This window comes from Protopterus annectens, chromosome 8.part0, assembly GCF_019279795.1.
Source record: "Protopterus annectens isolate FY-2018-M chromosome 8.part0, PAN1.0, whole genome shotgun sequence".
Lineage (NCBI taxonomy): Eukaryota > Metazoa > Chordata > Ceratodontiformes > Protopteridae > Protopterus > Protopterus annectens.
The window spans coordinates 667375182-667385985 of record NC_056741.1 but is presented as its reverse complement, the minus strand read 5'-3'; the positions used below and the strand labels follow the sequence as shown (position 1 = coordinate 667385985).

General features: G+C 35.3%; 1 protein-coding gene across 1 annotated transcript in view; it reads left to right on the top strand.

The window, feature by feature from the left end:
• The window catches only part of LOC122808042 (immunoglobulin alpha-2 heavy chain-like), a 44127-nt gene that overhangs the window by 23482 nt on the left and 9841 nt on the right, over positions 1–10804 (top strand). The window contains exons 3-4 of the mRNA XM_044079029.1: positions 9035–9355; positions 10583–10693. Of these exons, the coding sequence (XP_043934964.1) occupies positions 9035–9355; positions 10583–10693 (432 nt within the window). The remainder of the gene's footprint in view (positions 1–9034; positions 9356–10582; positions 10694–10804) is intronic.

The following is a 10804-nucleotide window of genomic DNA, read 5'->3' as shown; positions in this document are numbered from 1 at the left end:
ATCAGTACCATACTGTGATCACTAATGAGTGATTTTCATTTTATCATTAGTGATCAACACCCTAGTATGTGATCAGTAATGTGTGATTCGCATTTTAAGTGACCAATACTCAGCTATGTGATAATTAATATATGATTGCTATGTTATCATCAGTGATCAATACCATACTGTGATCACTAATGAGTGATTTCCATTTTATCATTAGTGATCAACACCTTAGTATGTGACCAGTAATGTGTGATTCCCATGTTATCATTAATAATGAGCACCCTACTATGTTATCAAGAATGTATAATTCCCATGTTATCACTTCTTTCCATGAGATACAGTGATCTTACAGTCAGTATACATAAGTAGCAATGGGTATGGAATGAAGGGGAGGGAAAAGTCACTTTGAAAACTTGCATTGATTTTGTTTAGTTTTGTTTCGGTTTTTGGTTTTAACTGAAAATATCACTTTTTTCTGATCATGCTTATGGGTATTGTCACACAAAAGTTACACTTCTCCAAGGATCCAGTCATTGATGCATAGCTCTGATTTGTCTCTGACTTTGCATAATACCCTAGATGTTGTCTCAAGTTTTTGTTGTGTCACTAATTAAATGGTTGCTGCTCCTGGTACTAAAGATTACAGTCAGTTTATAATACCAGACATTAAAGTTTTATGCTCCTCATTTACCTGATTGAACATTTTTCTTGTATTTCTCCCAGTTCTATAACCAATCAGTACTGCTGAATTCAACTCCAGACTATTCCTGCATTCACTCATTTCCTTCTTGCAGCTTTCTAATATCCATTCACATCACTAGCATCTATCAGTTTCTATTGCAATTTTATCCTGCTAATCAAAACAAAAATGAACTATTACCTTTATCTTCCAGCAAGAGTGCTCATCTTCAGACAATTATTTTCCCATGCAATCTCTTATACTATATTCCGCTAGTATTTTCCAATTTATCTTGGAGCTTTTCTGTCACACAGATTTATATTCTTGTATCATAAAGTCAGATACAGTACTTTGGTCTTCCAGGTTTCTCAGGCCTTTTCCACTGTGGTCTATCAGTTATTGATCCTTTCATCTGAAAACACGTCATCATTTCCACCAACTCATGCTCTTTCTCCATCTCTTTGACTTCTTCCTCCATCCTGCATTTGTCATAGTCCAGTCTATCCTCTGACCTGTGTCCAACCATTTCTTCACATTCATTGTTTCTTCTTGATACCCTTCTAGTTGCCTTTGCAATTTCTTATCCTTTGCCCTTTCTAGACCTTCCAAACACAGGCAATCTATCAGATTAGTGAACACACACCATGTGACAACAACTAAATCTCTCTAGCCTGCAAGTCCTTCAGGAAAATTTAGCTCCAGCAGTCCAGCCCCTTGGGAGTAGAGGCATAATGAGAAATAGTATTTTGACCATGCACATATTTTTAAACATACTAAAGGCAGAAATTGTCAAAACAAAAGTTCATTTGTAGAACAAAATGAAAAAATAGATAAAATTGAAATACAGACCCTTGCTTTTTTCACAGTTAATTTCACTAGTTATTCACCCAATACCTTTTTTGTAAGGTTGTAAGATCACAATTTTTATAAGCATCTCTACTACACAGGTCCATACTTTTCTAATATTAAAGGAGTTTTTTTTTGCTCCACACAGTATTTTTTCCATTTATTTCACATATTTTACTTCCATGCCATTGTGTGGTATTTTTATGTTTGATTTTAACAGCTGCAGAGCACTAATTGTAGGTTGTAGGTAAGCCGTTCAGTTTTTGGGCTAAATTTTCATGATATCACATATCATGCAATCACCATATATAACAGTAGAATTACCAAATTATTGTAAACATCACACACACCTATATATAAACACACACACGCACACACACACACACACACACACACACACACACACACACACACACACACACACGTATATATTTATGGGTTCCATTCAAGCACTCAAATTATCAACAGTTTTAGTACTTGACATACTGGCTAAATAGGTTGAAAACTCATTGAATGTTGCCAACATTTGAATGTGTGAAATTGTGGTTCAGTGAGTTCTGGGAATTTAGCTTTACCTCACTGCAGTGTGATCTTGGAGTTGGTATATGTATGCTGCACTCCTACTGTCTAAGAGTCAGATTACTCCCAGTACTGCACTCCTACTGTGTTAGAGTCAGGTACTCCCACTGCTGCACTCCTACTGTGTCAGAGTCAGGTACTCCCACTGCTGCACTCCTACTGTGTCAGAGTCAGGTTACTCCCAGTGCTGCACTCCTACTCTGTCAGTCAGGTACTCCCACTGCTGCACTCCTACTATGTCAGAGTCAGGTTACTCCCAGTGCTGCACTGCTACTGTGTCAGAGTCAGGTTACTCCCAGTGCTGCACTCCTACTGTGTTAGAGTCAGGTACTCCCACTGCTGCACTCCTACTATGTCAGAGTCAGGTTACTCCCAGTGCTGCACTCCTACTATGTCAAAATCAGATTACTTCCAGTACTGCACTCCAACTATGTCAGAGGCAGATTACTCCCAGTACTGCACTCCTAAACATTTCACTAAGAATATCTTACTGATTAGTAACTCAGTCGTTAGGCATACAGATTCTCTACCTACAAGATTGGACAAGGATAGAATTATTGTCAGTTGGCTTTCAGGTTCCAGGATCTCTGACATTACAAATGTTCTAAAGACCCTTTTCAATGATAAAGACATAGTGGTTGTTCCTGTGGGAGTGAATGATTGGGCATACAAAACCCTGACAGACATGCAAAAACACATGGATGCGAATAATGCAAGTAAGACTCTTGTCCTGAGTGGAATCCTTTCTTCTACAAGAATGAAGCCTAGGAATAAATAAAAGGCAACTGGCTTCAACAAATGGAAGAATAGTTGATACCACTCTAGGGAGATCAAGTAAGTGTCAGCATGAAAAAGGGAAATTTTTACTTCAACTTGTTTTGCAAGGAATGGCCAGCACCTCTCTTTCAAAGGTTTTTATATTATGGCTAAAACCTTTGCTGTCCCAATACTGCTTGTTTTAGGCAGAATCAAGTTAATGAACATTTCAATCTAGCAAATTCATAAAACACCAAATTTTTAATGCATTATGGTATCTCTTCTCAGTGCTAGAAGTCTCAGTTAAAATTACCTGATCTTGAAGCCCTCCTATCTCTGGGATATATTCATGTTTGTGTAATTACTGAGACATGGTTTAAAACTCATAGAACTCCAGATCACCATCAATAAGTCAAACTGCCAAGATATAGCCCTCTATAGGACACATTTTTCTAGATAATTATGCTATATTTCTGAAAGTATTTGAAGAACTCCCTTTTGACAAGAACTCCATTATTTTGAGAGATTTTAACAACTCCGCAAGTGGCCTGATCACCTATACCTCCAACAGAGGGTATGCCCAATAGTTCTTAGACTGAAATAACAAACAAACATTCCCTGGAGCAGATAGTTAATAACCCACAAGGTGGCATAATATTTTAGATGTGGTCATCATGAGTAAAGCCTCTATGTGTAATATTTCTGTGTCTTCTCCTTCCCCAGTTATGCTGGATCAGAAAATTGTGACATTTGCCTTTGAAATTTTGATAGCTCCTAAAACCAATATCTTTGAATTTAGAGATTTTGAACAGGCAAACCCATACAATTATATGGCAAAATCTTGAAATTCAACTTTGAAAGCATCAGTGCAGATTCCTACATAGCGATCAGATTTACAAAGGAGTCTTGCCCAACTTAGAAAATACATAGACTGGGCATCAATGCAAAATACAATGGGAGACTCAAAATGAAACTAACTTGGTGGTCCAACAGCATAAATAAACTTCACAACAAGAGAAAGAAGCTCCTTCAATTGTACAGCAGAGGCAAAACTCCTCATAACAAGAATAACATAAAAAATTATATCAGAATTGAAAAAGTACTGTTAGGATTAGTAAAGAATCCTTGAATTTAGGCTAGCTTCTTAATCGGTTTTAAAAAACATTACATCAAGAATCCTACTTGTTCCTGCACTAGAAACAACAATCCTCCTTAAACCTCTACCTAAACAATGTATGTAAACAATGTATGTATATTATATATGTGTAGAATGTACGTTTACATTCTTGTAACCAATGTCTGTGCAACCCAATGTATGCTAGATATTGTTATGTTTCTTTGGACTGCTTTTCACCCTCTATGTCCTTTACTACTATGTATTTTTGCTCTAGTATAATCTCTTACATTTATTGCAGTATTTTTATATATTATAATGTACTGTAACTTGCTACTTCCTTGTTTCTTGTTAAACTATGTACATTGTTCAAATTGTTTGTGGAGCTTTTCTCCCCGGGCCTTCACTGAAAATGGGTCTCTGACCCAGTGGACTTTCCTGGTAAATAAATGTCAATAATAAATAAATAAATAAATAACTACAAATCTTTCTTTAGCTATGTTAGGAAGATAGGGAACAATGTCCAACTATGCTCAGAATGTACCCTAAATGGGATGACCCAGACTAACCCAAGAAATATCTGCAACATATTAGGCAAGAAATTTTGCGAAAACCTCACCCACTAAATAATCATCTATACTCCACGTATCTCAGAATCCCTTACGCCCTCTATTATCACCAAGAGACATGTTTTTTAAGTACTAACAAATACCAAAAAATATTTCCCTAATGGGGTCTGACAATATAGCTGGATAGAGGAAATAACTAGTGACAAAAATGGCCTCACTGAACACCTTCGGAAATTATTTAACCTACACATCAGCAGAATTTATTTCTGAACTCCAGAAGGGTGTTCTTACCTTGGACCCTAGTGATTATAGACTCGTCAGCCTTATGAAACTTGTCTGCAAAACTCTGCTGGAGCATCAGGATATCAGAAGTGTTCTCACCTTTTATATTCTATAAACTCTCATTAGGCTAGACCCTAAACAGTTTGGTTTGTCAAAGGGAAAGCCTGCTTATTAAATCCAGTTAACTTTCTTCACAAGGATCACCCAGGTTGTTGACACTGGTTATGCTACTCAAACAACATATCCTGACTAAGACAAAGAGTCTGAAAGATACGCCATGTGTGAATCACAAATAAGCTATGCACTTTAAAATATAGATTCTTATTGGGTGAAATGGATGGTAAACTGGCTAAAACACAGAACCACATAGTTTGTGTGAAAGGTTCCTTATCTGAAAGCATGAAGGTAACCAGTATCCTCCCCCAAGGCTGTGTATTGGGTACCCCATACTTGCTGATGTCCAAATTGTGAACAAGGACCTCTGGTTAACTAAGTCTGCACATGACTGCAAACTAGATGATATTGTCAAGACCATCTCTGACACCTGTACCCTTCAACAAGAGCTTACCTTAATTAAGACATGGTGTACTGAAAATGAGCTCAAAGTAAATTTAGTATCATTACATTTACTAAACAACCCCAAACATTCCTTCCAACCATCCAGATTTTCACAGAATGTCCTGATTTTTACCCCATATTTTGATCTCTTCCTCATAAAATTTGTGGTTTTCTGTCAAATCACTGAGGATTGAAGTCATTAAATAATGACATACATATCTGAGTTTCAGACGTTATCCTTCAGAAAATACATGCCAATATAAATTTTGTTATGCTAGCAACTTTATAAGTTTATAAGAGAGTATTTAAAATCTGTCCCTGTTTTGGCCTTTGTTTCCCCCACCCATTATTTCAGCCTTTGTCCAGATTTTTGCACAATGAGGTTGAAAGGTATGACCTCTACCCATAATGTATGGTAGACACAGTACTCCATTCATAAACAAAAATGTAGTTAGAGACCTGGGAACCTGGATTGACAGTTACCTCTCATTTCATTATCATGCGGCAACTGCACTCAGAAAATCTTTCTATGTAGCAATGCTAATAGCCAAGGGTATACCATCCATATCTAAAGATGTCATTGTTCACTTATAATCAGCACTAATTAGACCCTTTGTAGAGGGCAATGCCATCACTGATATGTACCTCACCTGACATGCAAACCACTAGAAACCACCCCTTACCCATACTTACTAATGTGTGCTAACCCCAATCCTAACCCTGACCCTAATTCTAACCCCAAGCCTACACCATGCACTAGGAAAAACTCTTTCTGTAATGCTACCACTATTCACGCAATAGGTGTCTAAAATTAGTGGCAAGGCTTTGGTTAGTGGCAGTAAATCATAATTCAATGAATGCGTGTGTGTGTGTGTGTGTGTGTGTGTGTGTGTGTGTGTGTGTGTGTGTGTAGTTTTTATGAGTCTGTACTCAACATAATTCACAAATAAATGTCCTGATGTGTAGTGCAGGATATAAAAATGCACCATGCATTTATAGCCGATTGTGCAGCATTTATGTCACTATAAAATGTAATTTTGAAGTGTGGCACATTAGAATACCCCTTACATTACACTTAGCTCAATGAATCAAAGTGCTGTATGATTAAGTTATTCTAATCCAAACCTGACAATGTAGACTCAGATGCTGAATATACTGTATTATGCATATAGTGTGCATTCTGATTGTTTTCTGTGGTGCTGTATCTTCATCATAAACTGGTGTAATCCAGCACCATGCAAGACAGATTGTCTACATCAGCAGCAGGGGTAAGATGTGGTGCTGAGAAGCACCCAGGAGAGTAGCTTAAACCATTTCTACATCTCCATTCAATAACAAATTATACATGCAGCTGCGATCAGAAAAAGGGCCATACTGCCCATCTACTGCAATAATATGGCACACAGCCAACTCCAGTACTATATAACCCCTACCTTCTTGAATCTAATTTGTCTCATATATAGCAAAGGAGACTGCTCATTTTCATTTCTCGTATCTGCAATGTTTTTCATAGAGCAAGAAGATGCAAATCTCTTTCAGCAGTTTGTGTGAGCTAATAATTTAACCACTCAGCAGTCAAGTATTTTTTACAGAAAATTTCTTCTGTGATATGGGAGTAAGATGTGCATTGGATAACCTTGGATGTTGTCAGTTTATATACCAATACTCAGTATAGCTATGGGGTAGAGGCTGCACAACATTTTAGGAGATACAACTAATTCTATTTATGTTATTGAAATTGTATTGTTTTGCTTGAGAAATATTTTTTTTTAGTTTTAATAATGAGTTGTATCATCAAAAACAGGGCACTGTAATAGGGGCATCTTTGTCCCATGTATGCTAATATAGTTACGGCAAAATTTGAGTTAGGATATTTTATATAAACATTCTTTTTTTAGTAAATATGTAGCTAAATATTATTGTTATAAAGGGGTACTAGTTTAGTTCAACAACTTATTAATGATTTACAGAGTTTCAGTTTAAATTTGTTGGCTTGCAAATGGGAAAATTAGTTAATTTTTTGGATATAGTTTTTGTGTGATCTGTTGCTCATAAGAAAATTATAACTTCTGTTTATAGAAAATCTAGTGGAAGTAAAATATATTTACATGGTTTGAGATGTCACCTCCATCATTTGATTACTGCATTACCTGAACTGATGGATATATTAAGGTAAATTATGGCATGCACAAATGTGGAAAATGTTCCATACGTCAACAAGTAGTGATCCATTTTTTCAAGATTAATAATATAAATTTTAAACCTATGCAACAATTTAATTGCAATACTGAGGGAATTATTTATGTAACCACACCAAAAAAATTCAGTAACCAAACAATTTGAAAAAAGCTGAATCCGGTACAATGAAGGCTGTCCAAAATTCAAAGCAAGCAGTCATCCAAGGTAGATTATTAGAAGGTTTATTGTCCCAAAAGTAAAAACAAATCCAACACGGCTAAATTCCAAAGGAAACAAGTGGAAATAATTCCATACATCAATTGATTGAGCGCTTTCATCTCCACATCCGGAGACTTCCTCAGACTTCCTCTGAAATTATTTATGTCTTGCAATTTCATATTGATGAAAGCCACAGGGCGTTTAAAATAAGATTCCAAGAACATATTACAGATGTTAAAAAACTACATTTGGAAAGCCCTCTGGCTGTTCACTTTAAAGATTTTCATGAAAGTGATGCTACTTTGTTAAAGGGCTGTGTTTTAGAGCAAGTTGTGTTACAGGTGGGTGAAGGGGTAACTCTTAAAGATAAATTGTTGTATAAAGAAACTGTTTATATTTTAAAATATAATACACTTGCCCCTAAGGGGTTAAATAGGGATTGTAATGGAAAATATGTAATTAAGTCATTCAGTTGATGTTATTGAAGTGTTAATTGTTTTATTTGTTGAGTTATTTAATGTGGTCTTTTTCAAGATGGTGTTTGTACTCCTGGGAAGGCTTTTTTGCCAAGGCACTAGAGATAATAATTTTTTTGTTTCATTCTATAGCCGTGATTTCTTGTTTAAACCTTATCTGTGTGGTGCAGTTCAATTGTCAAGTATTGTCAGAGCGGCTACATGCAATACATTTGCATAAGGCTTGCATGCTAGTTTTCATTATAAAATGCTATTATGAATCCTGTCCAAGGAGTGCACTTTTAGTTGTATTTTTATGAAAAGATTCAACTATCGAACTTTGCAGATCATAAATATTTTTCCACACATTTCTTAAAAATTGCAGTTTAAAAAAACAAGGCTATTAGGAACCCAAACAGGTCTGTTTTAAGATAAGATGATGCAAAATAAGCTAAAAATACTGGTTTAGTTTTGTACTCCAAGATGAATCCTTAGTATTTTTCCAGTTTATTAAAAAAAGAAAACATGAATATAACAAGATCAGGAATCTAGTTTGATGGTGACTCACATACCTTATGAAAAAGCTCCAAAAATTATAGCAAAGGATATATCAGCAATAAATGCTAACATGGCTCAAGTGTAAGTGATTTTGTGATTTTCTGTTTGAATCACAATTTGATAGTGTTTAGTCTGTGTACATCACTGAACTTTCCTAAATGTTATTTTGTGTTCTATTAAAAACTGATACTGAATAGTGCAGACTACTTCATGTTAACTACTCTGAAACTAATTGTTTTATGCTTTTGTCTAGATGGCTCTTCACACAGCCCAACTTTATTTATTGTGCGCCCTTTAGATAATGAGATGAAATTAAGGAATGTAACAACACTGATCTGCATGGTGTGTGATATTCCTTTTCACTCAGTGATGATATACTGGAATATCTCTGGGACTATTACCAATGGACTGATGGAGTCCAGATTAAGCACAATGAAGGGAGAATATTGCATGACAAACCAAATAACAATATCAGCAGTGACATGGAATGAAGGAACTAACTGTACCTGCATTGTAGAAAATGAACCTGGAATTTTTTTTACAAAGCACATATGGAAGAAAGACAAAACGTTAGGTAAGCATTCAATGGCGTACGAATATCGACGAGTATATTTATTACAGACAATAATACACAGCAGCTAGAACACAATACAAACCTAGTCAGTATAATGACCATACATTTTTGCTTTTATTGTAACTGATCATAGCTACTTTTAAATAACTGTTCATGAAACTGCTACTTCAAAGCTTTCAGGCTTTCAAGGATATTATTCATACCATTATACACAGAACAGAATGTAAGACTATGAGCTGCTAATGCATGTCATCTTGTACTCAGTGCACTCTGCTTCCTAAATTTTGCATTTGCATACTTTTGGACTCAAAGCAAATAATTTAACCAGAAAACACTCCCAGTTTATACCATTTAAAACTCATAAACTGCCTGCCTGTCTGTCATATCTGTTTGGCAAATCTGTAAAAAAATTCAAATTCCATGTTTCATAAATTTCTAATTAAAAGTGATAATTATTGTTAGCAAGATTCATATCTATCTATAACATTTTGTAGCTATCTATCTAGCTGTCTATCTAATTATCTATCTATCTGCCATCTTTCATAACCTATTTATAAGTTAATGAAATGGATTTCAAGAAATTTCTGCAAGAGTAATATTTGATATATAAATTTCTTTATGTCTTTTTTGTGAAGATACACCAAGCTGAATATAGGACTGGTGATCAAACATAATTCTTTGTAGTACATGAGCTTTCCCCAATTAATTTAGATGCATGCATCAGCAGTGTAAGTTTTTAGACCATCTGAAGAGGGAAACTTACAAAGAAGTGAGTTTATAATTTGCAGATGTAACATTCATCATCTTTTGATCCTTCAAAATTACAGTGCTAAATGTCTAATAGAGATGATAGCCTACAAGTTAGATATCTGATACAGTTTCTTGACTTCTACTTGGAGACCAGATTTTGGATGGCAGTCTTGTTGACTTGTGATCCTACATTTAATATATTTATCTTTAAGATAACATTAAGGTATTGTGCTTTGTGTTTTCAAAAGTATCATAGCCAGCTAATACTTACTGTTATGTGTTAATACCAAAGGCTTTTAATTTCTAAAGGGAATGATAAATGTGTGCTATGTCTCCCCAGCTTGATAATTTACTACATTTGATGCATTCAACATTCATTGGCTTTAATTGTCATTCATATGCAAAGTTCTTCTTTGTTTAGATTTGTTTGGTTACCAGTTGCATTGTTATTAATCTGTATTTGTTTATGTCCAACAGGCATTCTGGCAAGAATACCCGGGGCCGTTTCCATCCTCGTACGAATCATTATTTTCCTTCTCTTTGTCATAATCATTCTTGTAACGTGTCTTCTAACAAGAATACAATTAGGTAAGCATTACATTGTTTTTATTTTATTCTGTGCTCATTAAATGAGTTTAGTCACTAAACTTCTTAACAGTTAAATAATCATTGCACATGGTGTACTGTATAAAGCATTCC